The sequence below is a fragment of the Lissotriton helveticus genome, chromosome 8, assembly GCF_964261635.1.
Source record: "Lissotriton helveticus chromosome 8, aLisHel1.1, whole genome shotgun sequence".
Taxonomy (NCBI): Eukaryota; Metazoa; Chordata; class Amphibia; order Caudata; family Salamandridae; genus Lissotriton; species Lissotriton helveticus.
In genome coordinates this window covers 1,329,315,189-1,329,339,302 of record NC_136069.1, presented here as the reverse complement: position 1 = coordinate 1,329,339,302, position 24,114 = coordinate 1,329,315,189, and the positions used below count along the sequence as shown (strand labels likewise).

Here is a 24,114-nt window from a genome sequence, read left to right as displayed (position 1 = left end):
GAGCCAAAAAATTACCGGCTGATAAATCTCCTAGATGTAGGTGAGAAAGTGTTTTCTAAAACTATTTTGAAACAACTGAATGCATGGGTAGATGAGCACCAAGTAATTCCTATAGAACAGGGTGGATTTAGAGCGGGCCACTCTACAATAGACAACAGATTTGCACTATGGGCGATGGCGAGGAAGTCGACGGAACAAAATGGCAAGTTATGCTGTTGCTTCGTCGACTTCAAAGCAGCCTTTGATTCTGTGGATCGGACCTGCCTATGGGAGACCCTAAAGAGGTTAAATACTCCAAAAGACCTCCTTACTATAATAAAAGAACTACATAGGGAAAACTGGGGTCAAGTTATTAAAGATACGGTGGGTTCCTTGACCCCAAAAATACCCATTGCAAATGGATTAAGACAGGGCTGTGTGCTGGCCCCCCAACTTTTTTCGCTTTTCCTGTCAGATCTCCCGGCTTATCTAGAGGGGGAGGGCAGCGCCAGTCCTAAAATGGATGGAAATAAGATTCCCTGCCTATTGTACGCGGATGACCTGGTAATTGTAGATCAGACCGAGAGGGGCCTCCAAAGGAAGCTTAATGCCTTTAACACATATTGTACCAGGAAATCTCTAACTATCAACCTGGATAAAACTAAAACCCTATGCTTTGGGAAAAAATTAAGTAGATTCAGCTGGTACATAGGTGACCTTAAACTGGAGACGGTTAATGAGTACCGATATTTGGGTATATGGTTCGATAGGACTCTAAATTGGAATACCCATTTGGAATCCCAAAAGGCAAAGGCTCTCTCTTCCATATGTGGCCTAAAAAGGTTTAATGGGGACTATGGCGAGATGTCACACCGACCTCTGCTTAGAGCCTTTGACGCAATGATCCCCCCCCAAGTTTTATATGGCGCAGAGATCCTTTATTTGAGCGGTAAGGGATCTTGGGACGTGATTGAGGGGAACTGTATAAAAAGGCTCCTATCACTTCCCCAATCTGCTATGATACAAGCCATCAGAACTGAAATAGGCACAAAGTCCTGGACGATACTAACCCAGATGGCTGTGATCAGATTCTGGAAGAGATTGGAAGACTCAGAAAGTAAAAAAGTAGCTTACTGGCGTCGCAAAGAAATTCAGAAAAGTGAGCTAAAATGGGCGAAGGCCAGCAGGGAAAAATTGAAGGGAATCTGTAATTCATTAGAGATCGGCTTGGACTTGGGAACTTATCAAATCCAAAGTACCAAAGGTGACCTGAAGCAAAGGGGTAAAGAAGTCTCCAAAGTGCTTGATATAGGCTATCTAACAAAGAAAAAAATCAGTCGCGCATATGCTAAATGCCTGGTCCCAAGAAAACTGGTTCCCCTACCTTGATAGATTACCCAATCGTGGACTCAGGCAAGAGATCCTGAGGCTTAGAATTGGGATCAACCCATGGCTAATAAATAGAGACCTTAAACTAAAAATGTTAGATCTGGATGGTCGCTGCAGGTGTAATCTGGGAACCAAGGTAGACCTGCTGCATATTATGTTGGATTGTCTGACACTCCTAGAACATAGGAAACTTTGGCTGCGCCCAATTTTTATAAGATATGATGTAAAAACAAGATCGCAGGCAGCAAGCCTTTTAATAGAAATCCCCTATATCGACATTGTAATTGCCCTCGGGAAATTTTTAAAGGCGGCCCTGAGTGCATCGAGAACCAAAGAATAACATGTAGTACTGTATGGTTTTAGCGGAATGAATTCCTTGGAGTAGTAAAAATGTGAATAGGTTTTAATATACAAAATAAGTTTTAACATAAGTGTAAATTTTATTGAATTTTGTATTTTTGATAAATGGTGTGTAGGATCCTTTAATGGACAAGTTTTAAAAATAAGTGTACGAATTTATGGTACATACTCCATTCTGCGTTATGTTCACTGTATTGTTTAAAGACTATGGTCATAATAAACATATATTTTGACTTGACTTGTGGTAAGTTATGGTATGTGATGCCAGTTGCTGGGAATGCCGTTAAGTATATGCATATGTAACACTCTTGTGCATGCATGATCTTGGAATGCTCCTCTAATAGTTTGAACAAAGTGTGTTCAGAATAGTTTCCTTCAGATCCATCTCTATGTAAAGTTTTCTATGTTGCTCATCTAATTAAGCTGAATCAGATTTAGTTTTAGTGGAAGCATGCTTAACAGAAGAATTAAGACCCACTAATAAGCTAATCATTAATAAGACTAAATATATTGCCTCTATTGTTACTATCACTAGACATCTTTTGGGTGTATTAGACACCATGGTTTCCCTCTTGTCAGATCAAAAAGTAAAATTCTTCCTATTGCTTATGTGCAAATTCAGCAAAACTGTCATTTCATCCAATATAAGCATATCAGTTCAGTTTACTTCAGAATCTGAACCTAACCCCACAGCTGGTTTACAATAATAGGACAACTCTACTCTTCTTCTGGAGCCTGCGCCCTAGTAAGCTCACAGGATGTTAAGAATATCAAGCATGAATTTTCAGCTTTTTGGACTGTTGCTTGAATTCAATCAATAAACAGTCAGTTATTTTTCACAGTGGTTTTTAAAAAACTCTATTGATTCTCAGCCTCCTGTGTTCTCGAGTAAGGCCCACTTTCAGCCAAGTAAGTCTATTCAGGGACTAAGTACCTTCGTCTAGGCTTTCTTGTCTCTTTGATCTTCAAACTACTGGTTGTTCTCAGTCATTGTCACTTTGCCCGCTTGCCTCTTGTTTCTTCGCTGATCGTTTCTGGGATGTGTTCCTCTGACACAACTCTGTCTCTCACTACCTTTCTTCCACCTTTTCCTTCTTTGCACTGCTGTGACCTAGTGCTTGCACCTTCTTCGGTCTCTGGGCGTCCATCCTCCGTTTCTTTTGTTTGCTTTACTCTTACATGTAGCTCATTCACCACAGGCTCTGCACTTGTCTGTGCTTTACTTTGGGCCGTTTGTGCGGAATACATTCCTTTGTATGAACAGTCGTTATGTGCTATAGGTTGACTCTGCAAATTAGCAGGTGTTGTCTTCACTCCTTTAGCGGCTTGTCTCACTTTCTTGTGGTGGGAGACATGGACCAGTTTGGGAGACCCTGACACTTCACAGCAATATTCGTTACATAGGTGACTTGAAAAGTCCATTTCAGCTGAACAATTTTCCTGTTTTGTTTCATCACCAAGACCCAGATCCCCAGTTTTATGTCATGCCACTGTTCTTGCCTTGGAAGTGGAGTTGCCAATTCATAAACGTAGATGCTGGCATGGCAGGAAGTCTGACTGCACTCTCCATCAATGTCATGTCAGGGAGAGTTCAGTCCAGGAGTGCTTCGGAGACTCCTCAGAACCAAGGGAAGGTCATCTGGCCACATGTGGGAAGTGGGCACGCACACCATAGCCAGTTGGGACTTCAACATCCGGTTTACTTACTCCGCGATACCAGATGCCTCAGGCTTGTAGCTACACTTGAAGTGCTACATGCAGTATTTTCATGATCGTGTTTTTAAAATTGCTGCCACAGTCTGACTCCAGAGAAACAGGTAGGCAGAATTGAGGGATTACCTCACTCTGCAGTAATTTTGTAGCCACTGTGAGACTCATTTCCCCCCGTTGGGTAAGCTTCCACCCAAGAAGAAAAACTACAGACTACTACAAAAATATAGCAGAGTTTGTTGCAAATGGCCATTTCCCCAAAATCGAGTTGCATGCGATTTAAAGGGACCACCTGATCTCCCTATGTGATTTGTGGTTATAATCATCTTCCTTCCCGCATTTAACTGCTGGAAGTAACACCTCCGTGACCCAAGTTCTGTGCAATGACACAGAAATGAGGATTAAACCAGTAGGTCTTGAAGAGACAGAACCACGACCTCACTCCCTCTGTGAGTGGGACTGTAGACATTCCTTGCCTTGGGAGATACCAGAGATTTAAGTAGGACTGGTTTCCTATCTGCAGAAACCCAAACCTCATCCTGATTCTTCACACACGCAGACCTAACCCATTTATTAGTTTCAGGCTCTGGGGCTTCCATAGGCTTTAGCTTTTCCCAAGAATCAGTCATGCTTCGCAACATGTTTGAAATAGCATTACTTTCAGACTCACATTACTGGTCCCTATTCATTGAAGAGGATTCAAGCGTAGTAGCCATCTCATCCTCATAGTGGTTTCCGGCAGTCACAAAATCCCATCCACTCTTGTGTGCTGCATAGTTTACAATGTGTGTAACAAGAACGAAGTCTCAACTGGTGATATTCAAATCGGCTATAAGATAAACATGCTCATATAAAAAGACATGGGAGACTCCAAAGTTTACGGAAATGCCAGAGGCACTATGCATTTAGAGCAAGTGTCGGGAAACCGTAGTATAAGCACTGTTCACACTAAATGTGGGTGGGAAGTCAACGGCATTTCGACCCTTGGTAAGCCAGGGTCATCTTCAGGACCAGGTTACAGTTGTGCTGGTGCTGATGTGGGAGAGGACCAGGAAGAGTAGATCACTGGTAGGAGGTCCAAGGCCCAACTTTGTTAATGTATTACCAGCCGGAGTACATAAGGGCTATGCACCACAGAAATCCAGCGGTTAACGTCCTAAGAATTGGAAGGATGGGCAATGTCACACGGGCTACTGTGTGTGTGTGTGAGGAAGTAGTCAGCCAAGGGCCGGCGGTATGAGTGAGCGTCCGGGGTGATGGAGGGCCGGTATGGCAGCAGTTCTAGGGCTAGTCCGCTGCCGGCATCAAGGATGAAGCGTCCGAGGGTCAGAGGTTTAGTCAGCAAGGGAAATGGCAGGTATGCGAGGTCCAAGCAGGATCCTAACGGCTGGTAACCATGATTGGTGAGTCCGATTCAATGATGTTAACCGCTGGATTTCTGTGGCGCATATCACTTATGTACTTCGGCTGGTAGTACATTAACAATCTTGGGCCTTGGACCCACTACCAGTGATCTACTCCTTCTGGTACTCTCCCACATCAGCACCAACACAACGGTAACCTGGTCCTGAAGATGACCCAGACTTAGAATGGGTCAACGCCGTTGACTTCCCAGCTCGACTTTTGGTGCTTGCCTCGGGTTCACAAAGTGTTAAATCCTCAATAAACTCTTGTAAATAATTATTTGTGAACCTAAAGTACTTTGTAAATATTTTCACTACTGTTCACCCTGCGCCGCTCATCGCTGTGTCACTTGCGCTGCCCACCCTGTGTGTCACAAGCACGTATGTGCACAAAGTGTTTTCAAGTTACACCCACATTCACTGTAAACAGTGCTTATACTACTGTTTCCCGACACTAGCTCTAAATACATAGTGCCTCTGGCACATCCTTTAACTTTGGATTCTCCTTTGTCTTTCCTTTTTGCAACTATATGTGCATGTTTATCTAATATCCTATTTGAATATCATCTGTTGAGACTTTGTTCTTGTTACATACATTCATCACCCAGGTCTCAACTGGGTAAATGGGTGTACTCCTGTTGCTTGATCTCTGCACATTTTACATCAGCTTTTTCTCTAAGCAATTGCAATGAATCAAGCTAATCCATAACATAATTTCCATTCTATATAGAGGAACCAGAGGAAGTCATGAAACCGCTCTGCGTCAGATCTGTCTGAATTGATGGACCATGTCAAAATCATACTGATTATCAGTATAGATGATAACTCTCAAGCTGTTGGAGGCACAGAATGCTCTTGCAAGAGCAAGCAGTTCAGCCACCTATGCAGACGTTACATTGCACAAATTGGAGGCTTCCACAACACCATCCAAGGTGCACACAGCATAAGCTGCTTTCAGAATTCCTCATCCATCTCTTAAGTAACACCCATCAACAAACATCCGCCTCTAAAATCACCTGCTCCCCGTATCTTGTAAGTCAACTGTTTGCTGTGATTGAGTGTGGGTCAACAAAATCTTGACTGAGTGTGGAACCATAACAATAAGCAGGTAACACGGACAAGGCGCACCATTCACGCTCATAGCAGTAGAGGATAACCTCTTTGTCGTAATCAGACATTCCTAGAGCCGGGGTGCAACAGAGGTTCTCGGTCACCTTTAGGAAGACACTCATGTGTTTGTTATCCCAAGGAGGCAGATTAGACACATCCTTGTGTTTAAGTCTCTACAGAGGCTTTGCCACTGAGGAAAAGTTGGGAATCCAGTGGACAGTAGCCCACCATTCCCAGAAACACCTTGACTTCTCTTTGCATTGTATAAGGGGTTAATTCTTGGGATTGTAAAGATTCTGTCTTGGAACACTTTCCTTGCTACTTCCTCAATGTGGTGTCCCAGTTAAAGAACCTCCCTCTGACAGTACTGCAATTTTGTTGGGGACACCTTGTGTCCACTTTCTGCCAAATGGTTCAACAAAGCAATGGTTTCTTCCTTCAAAGCTCCTTTGTTAGAGATGTCACCAGTAGGTAGTCTGTGTACTGGACGAGAACCGAGTTGCATCTTCTTCAAGATCCAATTGAAGATCAAGGGACTATGTATACCCTTGTGGGAGTCTGTATCATGACAGAATTCTATCTAAAAATCAAAAGACAAAAACTAACTGACTATTTTTATGTAGAGGAATGGAAAAGAGTGTCTGACAAACGTCAGTGACGGAACCATTCAGCATCACAAGGGATTTGAGAGAGTATCAAGGCAGGATTTGGTACCATGGAACTGCATGTTACAATGATCTGGTTCACTTTTATCAAATCTTGAATTATTCTCCACGTCTCTTATTTGACTTCTGAAAACCCATCACAGAGGAATTGCTGGGACTCCCTAATACTTCCTTTTGGATTCCTTGTTCTAGCATAGATTCAGTCATGGGCGTAATTTTAGCCACCACCTCAGATGAGAGGATGTATTGGGGATTTCAGTGATACCCTACAGTTTTATGGTTATTTTCTCTGGTTCTGCATACCTAATACGACCAATAACTTTGCCTGGAAAATCCCAGACTTCCTCTTTCACCAAATCTCTTAAGACAGAAGGTAAGTCTTCACTTAATAAAACTGGGAACAACACAACGGTTGAATCTTGAGTTTTCAATTTGAAATCTACATTTCATTGTGTGTCTAAGCTCAACCTTGTCCCATGTGGAATAGATGACGCAATCCATCTTACAGAGTAAATCTTTGCCAGGTAGATTGACTGGACTGTAATGGCATATTACGTACTGATGATCAACTTCAAGAGGCTCTATTTTCACAGGGATTTTAACTGAAACTGGGTTTGTGCTCTATTTATAAGATATGCCTAAAACGTGGACTTTTTTTCACGAGAGGGGTAGGTTCAGTACCTCTACCGTTCTAACAGTATAGCGGGTAGCTCCAGTATAAATCAAAAATGATACAGGGTGGCCATTCGCCTTTACATTTACATATGGCCCACTCTGACCTCCCATAATTGGCATGCACACACTCTTTAGACTGTCAGGTAGTTCTGATTATCTTCAGACAATCATCCTCTTTCTGTGGAACCTTTGTTTTCAGAAATGTAATCACTTGATTATACTTGGCCATGACAGTAGAAGAAGGCGCATTTGTTCTAGCATCTCTCTGTGATTCAGCAGCTGGGCAAGCTAAGGCTACCTTTCATTCTGGTCACCAATCATTAGGAACCACGATGCCAAAGAAGGTGTGTTCGAGGCATGTGGGCTGCTGAATTCATATCTGTGCATAGATCGCCGCCTAGTGTTGGGTCCGGATGATTGCACTTTGTTGTCCTGGAAGAGTCTTCGAAGTATCACGAGATAGGTGACTCCTCCCCTGGACTACAGTGCGCATGGGCATCCTCTCCATCCTCAGATTGTTTTTTTCCGCCATTGGGTTCGGATGCAAACTCCTATACTCCAACTCTGAATCGAAAACAAAACTTTTCTAAAGGCCAAAAGGCCTTCGACTTCGGCGGTATTGTTCTCGTTCTGTACCTCTCTACTCGATCCAACCTTCCATCTCGAATCGGTCGTCGACGCGGGCCGTTGGGCCTTTTCGACGCCACGTGAGCCGACCGTCGATGGAAAGAAGCCCGTTTAAAAGGTGCCCACAATGCCACTACAAGTTCCCACATACTGATAAACATTCAGTATGCAACAAGTGCCTTTCCACAGACCATAGGGAAGAAACCTGCCCAGCCTGTGCCCAGTTTCGCTCCAAAAAAACCGATACGAAACCGACGGGCTGCCCAGCAAGAAATGCAGCGACAGGCACCGGAACCGGACAACATCTTCGATGATGACCAGGATCTACAGAACGCCCCTGACTCGGACCTAGAAATCGTCACCGTCGAGGATTACTCTGACTCCGACGACGAAATCCCGTTGGGGCAAATCGCGAGTACAACACCCCCGACACCGATTAACCCGTTACCAGAGGCTCCGGTCGAGGCATCGCCAAAAGGCCTTAGCCAAGATCACAAACAAATTTCGCCAGCCCCGCCTTCCGGCTCGGCTCCGAAAACTAAACCGAAACCTTCAGAAACCCCAGGGCCCAGTGCCATTGTCCCGAAGAAGGTTCCAGAGCCAAAGAAGGTCACCGACCCAAAGGGCGTCGATCCAAAAAAGGCCGCACAGCCAAAGGGCGTCGAGCCAAAGAAGACTGTCGACCCGGCAAAGGCCGTTCAGCCAAAAACCGTCGACCCCAAAAAGTCGGTCGACCCGAACAAAGGCCCACAGCCAAAGGGCGCCGAACCGAAGAAGGTCGCCGACCCGAGCAAGCCTGCTGTTCCAAAAAACGTCGACCCGGCAACCGGTGCCGCCCCGAAACCAGTTTCAAAACCGGGAAAACCTGTCGACCCAAGGACAACGGCTCCAAAGACACCAGTCGATCCAAATAAGAACATCGACTCGGTGAAAGACACTCATCCGAAGAAGCCTACGGAGCACAAAAAAACATGTCGACCTCAAAATTCCGGTCGACCCGAAACCAATCCTCGATCCAAAATCGGGGCCCGAGCCCAAAAAGCCACACAAGACTCCGAAAGTCGTCGAAAAACCAAGTGTTACCGACCCGAAAAAGTCTAACACTAAACCCAGGACTGTAGAGGAAGAATTATTCCACCCAGATCCATCAGACGACCAAGCTAAAATATACATAAATCCAGAGACTGGTAAAGTTACCATCCTGCATAGGAAAAAAAAGGCCTTTGGACTTTGAACCTGATTCACCTATTCCACTGAAGAAAAAGGACTTTGGGACTTCTCCCTCAAGACCCTTCAGCCCTTTTCAACCTATCATGCCTACCACACCTTTTGTACCTTCCTCACCTTCTCACCACGGGGACGATGAGGGGGACACAGGGTATGAGCCACAGCCTCTATATGATTTCCCACAAGATCTTCACCAAGAGGAACCTTGGGAAGAGCCAACAGACCCTTATGACACCCATCCCATCCCTGATGTACCCACTTACCCTACTAAACCGTCACCTACTGATGACACTGTAGTCTTCAACCAACTCATAGACAGGGCAGCACAATTCCACAATGTGGACATGCATAGTGACCCTGTGGAGGAAGACTTCCTTTTTGACACATTCACTACTGCAGAAAAAAGTGTCAAAACACTTCCCATGCTGAAGGGAGTTCTAAAACACGCACCGACATATTTAAGGATACAGCCAGGGCACGGGTGATCAATCCCAGGATAGAAAAACAATATAGGCCGGCTCCTACAGACCCTACTTACATCAAGGGCCAGTTGCCACTAGATTCATTGGTGGTTGCCAACGCACGAAAAAGAGCCAACTCTCAGACAACAGGGGAAGCCCCTCCCCCTGACAAAAGAGTCAAAAATTCTAGAGGCATCAGGCAAAAGGGTAGCTGCACAAGCCTCCAACTCATGGAGGATTGCTAATACACAAGTCCTACTGGCTCGTTACGACAGGGCACACTATGATCAGCTCGAAAGCCTTATGCAACACCTGCCCGAGCCTTTCAAAGCACAAGCCAATGATCTCATCCAAGAGGGAAAGTTCATATCAAACGCCTCCATTAAATGTGCGCTTGACGTTGCAGACACCACAGCTAGGTCAATTAATACTAGTGTCTTGCTACGCAGACATGCATGGCTGCGTATTTCTGGTTTTAAGAATGAGGTGCAGTCCACTATTCTTAACCAACCTGTCAATCAAGATTTTCTATTTGGCCCTGCTGTCGACACCATTTTGGAAAAAATGAAAAAAGACACAGAAACCGCAAAATCTATGGGTGCATTGCAATTTCTGCAACATAGGGGCTCCTTTCGACGCTCCTCATACAGAGCAAACACACGAGGGAATGCTTCACAAACATCTGCCTCATACAAAAGTAACACACAAGGTTCCTTCAACAAGAACACAACCAGGGGAGGTTACAGAGGTAACAGTAATAAGGGAAGAGGGCGTGGAGGCAATAACACCAGGGCCTCCACTGCCACAAAACAGTGACTTCATTACGCTGCCTCCACACCACTTAACACCGGTCGGAGGCAGACTACAACAGTTCCTACCTGTCTGGCACGCAATTACCACGGAAAGGTGGGTGAGAGAAATTATCCAGTCTGGAAATTGCCTAGAACTGACTTCTACGCCAGCAAACATACCACCCAAACATCGTCCTATGTCCACGGAACACATCACCCTGCTACAACAAGAGATGAAATGCATGCTGGAAAAGGGGGCCATAGAGCAAGTCCCTTTCTACCAACCAGGAACAGGAGTATACCCCCTATACTTCCTTATTCCAAAGAAGGACGGTTCCCTCAGACCAATATTGGACCTCAGACCCCTAAATCAATATATACTATCGGAGCACTTCCATATGATCACACTACAACAAGTGCTCCAGTTGCTACAGCAAGGAGACTTCCTAGCAACACTGGACCTCAAAGATGCGTATTTTCACATACCCATCCATCCAGCCCACAGAAAATACCTCAGGTTCACAATAGAAGGTCAACACTACCAATTCAAGGTTTTGCCCTTCGGGGTTACCACGGCTCCAAGAGTGTTTATAAAATGCTTGGCGACAGTGGCAGCACATCTCAGGAGGCAACACGTCCATGTGTACCCTTACCTGGACGATTGGCTAATACAAGCAAAATTGTACCAACAGTGTGCAGCAGACACGTCACAAACGATCCAGTTGCTACACAGCCTTGGCTTTTCAATCAACTACACAAAATCGCATTTGCATCCTTCCCACGTACAGTAATACCTGGGAGCCACCATAAACACCTCAGTGGCGAAAGCATATCCAAACTCTGCGAGGATAGCCAGTATGCAAACGCTCATTCGCAAATTCCTACTCTCCAAGCTCGAGTCTTTATGCAGCTCATAGGCATGATGGCCTCCTGCATATTCATTGTCCCCCATGCCAGACTTCAAATGCGTCCATTACAAGAATGCCTAGCACGGCAATGGAATAAGGCTAAAGGACAACTAAAAGACCTAGTGTTGGTGGACAGTCGCGCTCACAACTCTCTGCAGTGGTGGAATCCACCAAATCTTTCCAAGGGGCGACTGTTCCAAGAGCCAGTTCCACAACTAGTGCTAACAGCGGACGCATCACTGACAGGCTGGGGTGCCCATCTCCTTCAATACACAGTACAAGGGCTCTGGACAACCAAGCAGAAAAGGCTGCATATCAACCAACTAGAGTTGCTAGCAATATTCCTTGCCCTGAAAGCATTTCAGAAATACTTGTACAGCAAGACGGTGTTGATCCGGACGGATAACATGACCGCAATGTACTACATCCAGAAACAGGGAGGAACGCACTCTCCACAGCTGTCCCATCTGGCACAAAGCATATGGAAGTGGGCGATTCCCAAAAACATATTTCTCCTAGCAGAACACCTTCCAGGGAAGGACAATCAGATTGCCGACCTGCTCAGCAGGCACAGCCAACAACTACACGAATGGGAGATTCACCCCCAAGTTCTCCAACCATTCTTCGAAGAGTGGGGTCACCCAGAGATAGACCTGTTTGCCACAAAAGAAAACTCCAAATGCCAGTACTTTGCCGCCAGGTTCCCACATCCGTTGTCACAGGGCAATGCGATTTGAATGAACTGGTGAGGCAGATTTGCGTACGCTTTTCCCCCAGCACCGCTGATCCCGCTGGTGGCACGCAAACTGCGGCAACACTCACTCACTCTAATCCTAGTTGCTCCCACATGGGCGAGACAACCGTGGTACACAACGTTCCTAGAACTTTCAGTAGTTCCTCATCAAAGACTGTGCCTTGCACCCCATCTTCTAACTCAGAACCATGGAGAAATCAGACACCCAGATCCCAATCAAATGAACCTAGCGATCTGGCTCCTGAGGTCTTAGAATTTGGATACCTTAACTTACACCAAGACTGCATGAACATCATTAGGGAGGCAAGACGGCCAACCACACGAGCGTGCTATGCAGCTAAATGGAAGAGATTTGTTATCTACTGCAACAATAACCAAATCAACCCGTTAGACGCTTCCATACAAAACATTATATGTTACCTGCTGCATCTACAAAGATGTAACTTAGCATACTCTTCTATACGACTACACCTCGCTGCTATAGCAGCACACCTCCCCTTCAAAACAGCAATCAAAAGCATTCAAGGAGGGTTTAAAAAGGGTGATCCTTCCAAGACACCCCCCTTCCCCAGTCTGGAATCTAAATATAGTGCTTACCAGACTCATGTGACCTCCTTTCGAACCTCTACACTCATGCGAACTACAATTCTCAACGTGGAAGGTCACGTTCTTAGTTGCAATTACCTGACTCAGAAGAGTGAGCGAATTACAAGCACTAACAATTCAAGAACCTTTCATGCAGGTACACGCCAACAGGGTGGTTATTAGAACCAACCCTAAGTTCATGCCTAAGGTTGTATCCAATTTCCATATCAACCAATCAATAGAACTGCCAGTATTCTTTCAAAATCCACAGTCAGTAGCTGAGAGAGCCCTACACACATTGGATGTGAAAAGAGCCCTACTTTATTACATAGACAGAACTAAACCATTTAGGAAGACAAAACAACTATTTGTTGCTTTAGCACCACAACACAAAGGAAATCCCATTTCAAAGTCAGGAATAGCCAGATGGATAGTTAAGTGCATTCAAATATGCTATCAAAAGGCTAATCGCACTTTAACCGTCCCCCCAAGAGCACACTCTAGAAGGAAAATTGGGGCATCCATGGCTTTCCTAGGAAACATTCCTCTCGAAGACATCTGTAAGGCAGCCACATGGACCACCATACACTCTTTCACAAAACACTACTGTGTAGACGTGCAAGCAAAACAACAAGCTGCTGTAGGCCAGGCTGTCCTCAAAACTCTTTTTCAAACTGCTTCAGCTGGCACAGGTACCCACCGCTAGAGGAGACACTGCTATACAGTCTATGCACAGATATGAATTCAGCAGCCCACATGCCTCGAACGGAATATGCTACTTACCAGTATGCATCTGTTCTTGGCATGTAGGGCTGCTGACATTCATATCGCCCACCCTCCTCCCTGGTGCCTGTCGCAGCTGCAGCATTATCTTTCACATGGCCATCTCTTACTTTCCTATCTCCATCTCTGCCACAATGGCGAAAAACAATCGGAGGATGGAGAGGATGCCCATGCGCACTGTAGTCCAGGGGAGGAGTCACCTATCTCGTGATACTTCGAAGACTCTTCCAGGACAACAAAGTGCAATCATCCAGACCCAACACTAGGCGGCGATCTATGCACAGATATGAATGTCAGCTGCCCTACATGCCAAGTACAGATGCATACTGGTAAGTAGCATATTCCTTAAGGAGTCCCACAACACCTTTGAAACTTTTAGACCTTTCCATAGGTCAGGGTTATCTCCCAATTTTTGAAACTGCTTTGTAATTGTGGAAAGGTCACTGTGACTCCAGGGCACATGCACATGTCCTTCTCCATGCACCTCTCTCAACTGGTAGGCTTTTACCTTTGATCGCTCTAACTAGTTTCCTCACGTGGCCCACCTGTATCATCCTTCTACTTCTGATTTCTTTTCTTCTTAGACCATCGGTTGTTGAGTTTTTGAATGTTACTGCATTTTACTATTGCCTGATAGTTCCCTAATATGTAATTTCAAACCTGGACTTCTCAAACTCTTAAGAGTACCTTCACTTATAAACATCCTGAAGTTCTTCTTTAAATCCTGACTCAGATCCAAACTCCGCAGCCAACTCTCCAAACTTTTCTTGGGTTTCAGTAGCTCGTCTTGCAGCTTCCCTGCTCAAAAATAAAAGCTCTTTTCCATTGAACCCTTCTATGAGCTCTAAATCGAGGTTTCATTTTGCAGGCTCCTCAAACTCTAAGCCTCAAGGCATCCAATCCTCTAGGAGCTTCCTCCCTTTTTGAGACTTGCTACTCTGGATCTGCCTTAGCACCAATAACGGGCACACTTATAAGAGGACTTCCTTTTGTATAAGGTTGTGCTCCCAAATCTAGGATAGTACTAGTATCAGATTACTGGGGGCTGTGGTAACAACAGATGTACCTGGAGATAGAACGATTATGGGAGTAGTTGTGGCTTTCATTGATGGATCTAGTGTAACTAGAGGCAGACCACCCTCTGTGGAGTCTTGATCAATGAGTGCTCCCTCGCACCTGTACCTGTGTTTGTTCCTCCTCCCACAACTCCTATCGGGCACTGTTGGTCTCCTACAACCTGATTAACAACCTTATATGGAGGTTGCCAGAAGTTAGCAAATCGTCCAAAACGTTGTCATCTGAGTCACTGTTGCTCTCACCACCTTTCTCTTTATTCCCACCTACCTCTCAAGTCTTTCTTTCTTTTCTTCCCTTTGCTATCATAAGGTACATTCCTATGCCTCAAATTACATTTTCTCTCTTTCACTGCTACTCTGCATCCCTCTTTACCTCCATCCAACTATGGACATGGTTTCATGGTTGAGGTTTATACTTTTCCTTCTCTTTCGCATGTACCACATGCTCCCATGGATTCAAGGCCTCATATTGAGCAGGTCTAGGTGAAGGTTTCATTTCATGCAACACTCACCTTAGTTTCTCAATTATTCTCAAGTTAAAAGTGCCATGTGGGGAAATTGCAAGGGCCATTCATTCGTTGTGATCTTATTCCATTGTTTGTCTCAAATACACTTGTGTAACCCGACCTTGATTGTTGTTTAATGTGGAAATGTGCCCTATGGAGGAGCTTCATGTTACTCAAGAACAGGTATTCTCATATCCTTTCTCCACATTGCTCGTATTTTCTCAAAGAATTAAATTTTTACTCTTTACGTACAACACAACATGGAAATCGTAAACTCCAAATTGAAATAACTGACAATTTTCAACAAATCACAAGCTAATACTCCATAACAGACACGCCCAATCCTTTCATGGCACTACTGTACTTAACTCTCATAATGCGGCACCCAATGACATAACAACCAATCCCAGTGTGGCACACATACTAACCGACTAATCCCAGCGCTACACCTTATGACGCTATACACACCATCTCAATGCAATTCTCACTCCATACCCATCAGCTTTGCGTAAACAGATTGTGAAAAATGAAACAATAACTCTTGTTTGTTCCAGTAAAGAAAAATTCAAAGTCAACAATCGCTCCAAGTGAAATAGGGAATAGTACCTTCCTGGCACTATCAAAACCATGAAGTGAATTCTGTCACTGAGACTGCGCTGATTGCTGCATCAGACGACATCAGAACACTCCTTGACCGTTAAGAATCTGTGGCCCTGATCCTCCTCGACCTCTCTGCAGCGTTCGACACGGTCTCCCACAACACCCTCCTCAACAGACTCTACAACATAGGCATACAACAAGACGTCCAAAAGTGGACCGCCTCCTTCCTTACAGGATGCACACAGAGCATCCGACTGCCTCCCTTCACTGCCGTACCCAAAGACTTCATATGCCGCGTGCCACAAGGATATTCCCTCAGCCCCAACCTGTTCAACATCTACAGGACCCCCCACTCACCCTCGCAGATGTCATCCGATCCCACAGACTCAACATAATCTCCTATGCAGACAACACTCAGCTGATCCTCTCTCTCACTGAGGACCCCTCCAATGCCACAACTAACTTCTGCAACGCCATGACCATCGTATCCAAATGGATGAGAGACAACTGCCTCCAACTCGACTCCAACAAACCTAAATACTGATCTTCGGGAAGAACACATCAACATGGGACCACAGCTTGTGGCCGGCAAAACTCGGACCCACATCCACAAAGACCTAACATCCTCTGCATTATCCTAGACAGCCAGCTGACCATGAAAACACAAGTCAACGCAGTCTCCTCCTCCTGCTTCCACACCCTTTGCATGCTCTGCAGAATATTTAGATTGATCCCAACCAACACCAGAAAGACAGTTACTCAGGCCCTCTTCACCAGCCGCCTTGACTACGGCAACGGCCTCAATGCTGGCATCTCCACCCAGCTCTTCATAAGACTCTGGACCAAACAGAACGCGGCAGCCAGACTCCTCCTGGACCACTTCAAACTAACACACGTTGTCCCTCACCTGAGAGACCTCCACTAGCTCCCCATCCAGAAGAGATGCCAGTTCAAGATCCTCATACACGCCTACAAAGCCCTCCGTGATCTAGGACCTGCCTACTTCAACCATTGACTGAACTTCCACCAACCCGCTAGACACCTTTGCTCCTCTTCAGTCACCCACACACCCCAAGTTCATCACAGCCGAATTGGTGGGTGCTCTTTCTCCTGCATCCTTAGCCCGGGGTTGTATCGGCTTCTGGCTCATGCAGGCTTTTCTAGTGAATCGAAGGGAGTGGGTGTATTGGTGCAAAAATCGCTTCCCCTGCAGGTGACTAAAACATGGATAGATCCCAAGGGATGTTATGCTGCAGTGACAGGCTGCTGGAATGGCATGGGGTTGGTTGTCGCCTCCTGGTTCCTACCATCTGGACTGCAATGGGAAAGGTTGGCTAGGCTCATAGAATTAATAATCGATGCCCCGGATGCCCTGTTATTGGTAGGGGCAGACTGCAGTCTGACTCATAAGGGAGACGGGGACCAACTGACTTGTTTTGGTATCCCCCCGCAAGGAGGATACCCAATTGGGAAACCTGTTGGTTGCAACCGGAATGGCCAATTTATGGAAGGCCCATAATTCCCATAGACAACAGTACTCGAATGACTCTAATTCCATGCAGTCAATATCTAAATTGGATTATCTGTTGATATCGCACCACCTAGTGGGAGCCTTTGGGAATGCGGAGTACTGGTACAATGTATCTATGAAACACGTATTCGATGCTCAAAGTGCCAAGTAAAATATATCCTGAATGAAAGGATTGCTGGAAATACCTCCTCTTCTGAGTCTTTAAAACCTGAAAAGTGGGAGGGGGAATGGAATAACAGTGGAGATATGTTACATGATGGAAATTTGTAGGGAGGTGTAGGAGAACTGTTGAGGACTGGAAATTAAATGCAGTTTGTCTAAAAATTGGCCTTATTGAAGGATCAAACCATGGGTTCACACTGTAGAGGTGACAAAGGCTACATTTAGTATGCAAGTGACATTGGGGGATGATTTACCTGAAGAATTCTGCTAACTTCCATACAGTTTATAGCCTCCGAGCAGCTGGGCAGCAGGACAAGGCACGCTGCAGGTGGACTGCAGATAAATCTGGAGGGATCGTCTTCACTGCCCCTTCCCAGACCCTCAACTAGCTTCAGAAGTTCCATACAGGGGTGTACAGACAGACATGGTGAAGGGGATGAAACCCACAGGTAGCTTTGGGATTTTCATGGCTGTAGATAGTCTTGTGCGTATCTGTTTCTATCAGCAGCACCTAACAAATGTAACAGACCATGCACCTATGTTCTTGTGCATCATTATATCGTTATTTGGTCTGGATTTGTACTGAACTGTGCTCACAGATGACTGCTCTATGTAACTTTTTCTTCATAAGTTGAAACGAAAAGACTCGAATTTCATGGCATGTGGAATTCCAGGTTGGGTATTCCATTAACTATTATTATTTTTCATCTCATTTAAGGTGCGCAGGATTTTTATTCCAGAAAGTCGGAAAGCTTGCAGCCACAGCAGTAGGTGGTGGTTTTCTCCTGCTACAGGTATTTTCAATAAATGTTTATAAAATATATGAACAGGGAAACCGTCTGTCAAGCACACTTTGTGCCCAGAAACGTAATCCTCCCTCGCCCATGCATTCATTTTACCACACTTGTGTAACATTCAGCTATCTGGGAATTAATATCTAGAAAACTGTACAGGACCTCTGTGATGGTAACTTAGGCAAAACAGTATGAACCCTTGATACGCAGATTGCATTTTAGACTTCGCTGTATTTACCATGAGTCGCTTGGCACTCCTAAAAATGGAGGCGCTCCCAAATTTTCTACAGTGCTTTTCTATGCAATGTAAATTACCACTTACCCTGCCTCCCTTCACCAGGAGGGCATGAATCATTCTGTTCCAAAACCTCGGAGAGGACCCCAAAGAAAATGTCCTTCTACAGGCCTCTATTTTAAATTCAGACTATTAAATACTGACTAAAATGATGGCGTGCCGGCTACTCCTAGAGCGCCTGATACTTTTTTAATAAACGTTCGGATTCTTTGTGGGCTGGAGGGCGATTTCGAGTTGCTATTGTGACACTAAAATTGCCTTTGGAGGCGCCAGGACGTTACTTGCAGACTTAGAATAATGCTACCTTGCTGCACAGCTCCAGTGGGTTTACTGATGACTGGCTAGCCATTCCTCGAGGGAGACCTGCCTCCATGAGGACAGAATCCCTGATAGTACTCCACAGAGGGTGATGTTCCCCACAAAGGAACCACCTATTCAACCGTCCACACTACTGTGAATTGCATAGGCCTTCCTGAAACAGAGGTACACAATTACTAAACATATACTCCATTATGCTCCTGATACCCCAATGCGTGGCCTACCCAAACACACAGGATGGCTTGGGGAATACTAACCCCGGGTGAAGATTGTGAGGGGGATGACCATGGTTTTATTTGGAGATGGGACTCTAATCGACTCTGACACCCTCATAAAAGATTGCAACATTCCAAGAGGGAAGTCCCTTACCTATGTAAATTAATTTAGCTTTACGTAGGTAGAATATTGCAGATTTAAACTTTGACGCCACCTGTGCACGATCTGCGTCAAACTCTGCACATCATTGGTAACAACAAGCAGTTAATTAGATGGCCCTATTGAGATGATTTACATCTTAAATATCTATTGGGGTCAAACTCAAACTCCACTAACAGTGGAAAACGTCCATATCCAGAGTGTTAAAGGACTTAGACTGGGGAGAGTCAAAGTCAAAGTCAAAAAGTACTTTATTCGGTTAAAAAGACAATCATAAAAGCAACAAGTTAAGATTTCATTTACAGTGAATATTAAAGCAGTTTTTATCTAAGGAGGAGGAGACACAATTTTTCCCTAAAATTTTTTTTAAATTCATCCATACATATCGGTTTTCGCAGTTTAAAAACATGTTTAAAAAATTCTGATAATGATGCAACAATAAAAACAGTGTCCATTCTTTGTAATTCAAGAAACGCTGGGTGACATCTATTTAAATTCATATCTTTGAGTGCAGGAACAATACATTTTCTACGAGGCAAAGTGTACAATTTACAAAAAAAAAAACATGAATATCCGATTGCAGAGACAAATCATCACATGGGCACATACACAGTTCATTTGACCAAGAGTTCATTTCTGGGAAAGTCAATAACCTAAAAACAATATTAAGCCTAAAACGTGTTAAAAGGAATCTATCATGATTAGACATAGGGAGGCTTAAGTATGGCTGTAGTTTATCTCCGGTTAAAATCAACTGATGTGAGCAGACCGTCTTTTTCTTTATTTTCTCTGACAGTCTTTTTTCCCACAGGTGTTCCATACACAGTTTTTTCAGTAGTTTTCTCGATATGTGTACCATTGTAGGTGGGTCCTCATAATATTGTAAACAGTCAATTTCTGTCAGAAAAGTTTTGACATAATTTAACCACTTAAAATCACTTACATGTTCAAGTTTTAACACATCCTGGAGTATGGCACGATTTACAACACACTCGTTTACAGTCCATTCCCTATGCCACAGAAGGATGGGCTGTGTTCTAATTATATCTGAGATATACGGCTGCCCCAGCTCCACGTGGCAAATGAGGGTCGCAATACTTTCGGGTATGGACAGAATATGCCGCATAAACTTGTTTTCAACTAGTTGAATTGATTTTATGTTGGCATACCCCCACAGTCCAGATCCATACAGAGCCACCGATAGACACGTTGCGTTATAAATAGTTAAAATCTCCCTTATTGGTTTCTTTCCCAAGTTTTTTAGGAAACTCTTTAAGGCCATTATTGTCTTCGAGAACAAAAGAGTTCTCGCTTTTACCGCACTTGCCCAGGAACCAGTCTCGTGAAACAGGATGCCTAAATAAGGAAAAGTGGACGTATTTTCTAAGGGAGCGTTATTTATGAACATCGTTTTCATTTGCTTCTTTGTTCGTGGTCCACAATTCATGGAGAAAGTTTTGCTGCAGTTGATATTTAGATCCAAGCTGAGCATAAAGTTATTGCAGGAAGTTAACAGGTTTTGCAGGGCCATGGGGGTACGAGCCATTAAAACAGCATCGTCTGCATACAAGAGTGCAGGGATAGATCTTTTACCAACCATGGGCATATCCCTGCACTCTTGAAGGAGACGAGCCTCCAGGCGGTTTATATAGATCAGGAATAAAAAAGGTGCCAAGACGCACCCCTGGCGTACGCCACGCCCTATTCCAAATGATCTACTACATTCCCCCCCTTTTTCGTAGCGAACAGTAGCAGTGGCCCCTGAATACAATTCCCTTAGAAAACGAATAATCGGTTCTTCCACGCCCAGCCTTAGCAGCAGTTCCCATAGTTTATTGTGAGATACACAATCAAAAGCCGATGTGAGATCGACAAACGTGAAATATAAACGCTCCCTTTTTATCGTTATGTATTTCTGCTGAACGATAAATAAATTTAAGCCCTGCTCAATGGTTCCTATGCCCTTTTGGAATCCGAATTGTAGGTCACTTATTACCCCATTGTCCTCTGCCCAGTTGTGTATTTTTGCTAAAATAGCTCTGCCAAGGATCTTTATAGATGAGTCGAGTAGGGATATTGGCCTATAACATGCACAGTTTTGCCTATCTCCCTTCTTGTGGATAGGAACAATAATCGATGTATACCATGACGGACTCAAACCCCTAACTAAGGCTGCGTTGAAAAGCTGTACCAGAATGGGACCCCAGATGTCACTGTTCGCTTTATATAGATCTGCTGGGATCCCATCTGGACCTGCCGCCTTTCCACCCTTTGTGGCTTTCATACTCCTTAAAACTTCGGGGAGAGTTACCACCAAATTTTGTGCATCATCCCCTTTCTCGTACATTGTGTTGGGTCCTATTTCGGGAGTTTCCTCTAGAGACATGTAGAGAGTGGAAAAATGTGCAACCCAGTCCTCTTCATTAATCGCAATTTCCATGCGAGCTTTAGTATTATCATAAAGGAAGGGGGCATTTACCGCCCTCCAAAAAGCAGATGTGTCTTTAGATTGTGAGGCTGCGCATAGTTCTTCCCAAGCCATTCTCTTTATGGCATTTTTTCTGTTGGTCAATGCCAGGCTATAACATTTTCTTAGGTCTCTTATTAAAGAGGGGTCCCGGGGCACCCGATGAATCGCGTGTTTAAGCTCAGTGAGGGCCTTGGTACATTCCTTATCGAACCATCTTCTGTTATTCTTGGGCCCATTCCTTGACTCCACCCTTAGACTCTCTTTAATAGTAGAGGCTATAATATAAAAATGTTCTATTATGTATTCACTCTTGGAATCTTCATCCAGGCAAACTCTAAAGCTATCTGTGCAGGTATTCACCAACTTGGCTAAAAATTCCTCCGGGACCACCTTACTCCACTTGAGTGTGTACCCATTTTGCCTCCCCAGCATCACGTCCTGGGCTGCCATGGTAGGTGGCAGATCTTTTTGCCCTACCACAAATGGGGTATCAATCTCAAGTATTTGTGGGAGATGATCACTCATTGGTGAATCCAAAATCTTATATCCACTTATTCTATGACCATAACTATTTGAACAGATACTAAAATCAATAGTGGTCGACGCTCCCCTACCAATAAAGGTCGGGGCAAATGGTGTTGGTCGATGGGCCACTTAATTTGCATATCGCAAATCATAATTAAATAATATCTAATTTAACAGATCCCCGATTAGAGTGTGATCAAAATGTGTGAGATTAATGTCCTGCTCTAACATTAAACCACAAATGCCTTTTTTGCCCTTTTTACAAAGTGTACAATTAAAATCCCCCCCCACAAAATCATTACTTCCTTCTCCTTACTATCTATTTCACAATGTAAATTGTTACTTAACATTTTCAATATATCCTGGATCGCGCTACTTGGGATATTATTATAAAAATTTATGATAATGACTTAATATAGCCTACTTAACCTCCCATTAAATCTGACCTCTTTCCTGGGGTCTCCTCACATTGTTCTGATACTGCACTGATGAGGCCGGCTTTGTCCACATGATATGGCCCTGTGATACGCTGGCACCCTACTGGGCCTGGGTTGTTGCTTTTCTAACCCATGCCATGGACTGCAAAGATCTCTGTGCAGTTGGAGCTTGCCATCTGGGCATTTTCCCACATCCCAGGACTGATCGAGTGACTGTGAACTTTGTGAATCTTACTTTACTCCTGGCAAAGCATAATATCAGTTACTTGGAAAAGTACCTCTCCCCCTTCTGTCACCAGATAGCTGGAAGCATAATTTACGCACTTGCATAGGGAGGAAGGTGCAGGGTTGTCTAAAAATTGGTATTACTTATAGATGGGAAGCAATGCTTGAAACCCTGAAGGCACAATCTGAAAATTACAAGCGCCTTACATAGTTTTGCCATATGTTTTAACCCATGCGTCGATTACATTGATTTCCATGATATACGTGTCATTGTATTCCCTCCGCAATGGTTAAGCTCTAACTTATAGATGTGGACTTATGGTGTTGGCGTAGGATGGCACTGCCTAGGTAATGAGTACTAGATCCCTGGATGACCTACTGAGAGCGAGTTGAGTGTTGAGCTGATGGGCGATGGGGTGGGGGAATTCTAGTATATAGACGATGTTTGGTTCACTCCTTTGCTTATGTATGTCTCACCCAAAGAAAACGCATATTGTTGCTGAAAAGAAATTGCACCATTTCGTATACCAACTGCTTATGTACTTTATAAACAGTGCTGGTCTGCGCGAATTCTGTGCTAAGCTAATAAAAATTGTTTCAGAAAAAAGTTGGATGCACAAAAACGTCACTTTACAAACGTACAACTTTTACGTTCGCAAAGTGCATTCATGAACATGGAAGCATGTCATTATATTTCCCAGGTGGAACTGGGGAAGAGACACCTCCATAATTAACGGGGGAAGCATCTCTGCACAGAGAAATGTATTATCCTCCGTCAAGAAAAAGGTTCACTTCTACCTCAAGTTTACACACTTACAATGTCTACCTGGTGGCCAATCGGCATACAAAAATGTTTTGCATGTGGCAGATTCTCCTAGAAATCTCCATTTGGTCTATTTTTTAGGTCTCGCCTAGACGAAAGCAAAAGCGAAGCTTTTGCTGTCTAGGGAGACAACTTATGTTGCCGCTTTCTGGGGAATGTAGGGGAATGTGGACAGCAGACTGTTACGAGCGTCTCCTGCCGGAGATTCTACCTCGTGAGCGCGCACGTCGCCGTCCCTCGTATTCCCATACAAAGAAAGGCACACTGAACACACTCACCGCAGGCAGGAAGGCACCTACACACAGGAACGCACCTACACACAGGAACGCACCTACACACATACAGAGGCCCTCTTCCCCCCCCCCCCCACGCTGCATACATAGAAGTGCCCTCCCCCCCCGCCGCATACATAGAAGCGCCCTCTTCCCCCCCCCCGCCGCCTACATAGAAGGCCCCCGCCGCCAGCCGCCGCATACATAGAAGCCCCCCCTCCACCTCCCCCGCCGCCGCATACATAGAAGGGCCCCCCCACCCCTCCCCCCGCCGCCGC

At 44.7% G+C, this 24,114-nt stretch overlaps 1 protein-coding gene across 2 annotated transcripts in view; it reads left to right on the top strand.

Moving 5' to 3' along the window:
• FUNDC1 (FUN14 domain containing 1) overlaps positions 1–24,114 on the top strand; it is a 143,543-nt gene that overhangs the window by 95,940 nt on the left and 23,489 nt on the right. For both annotated transcript variants that reach the window (XM_078658308.1, XM_078658309.1), the window contains exon 3: positions 18,021–18,096. In XM_078658308.1, coding sequence (XP_078514434.1) covers positions 18,021–18,096 — 76 coding nt within the window. The remainder of the gene's footprint in view (positions 1–18,020; positions 18,097–24,114) is intronic.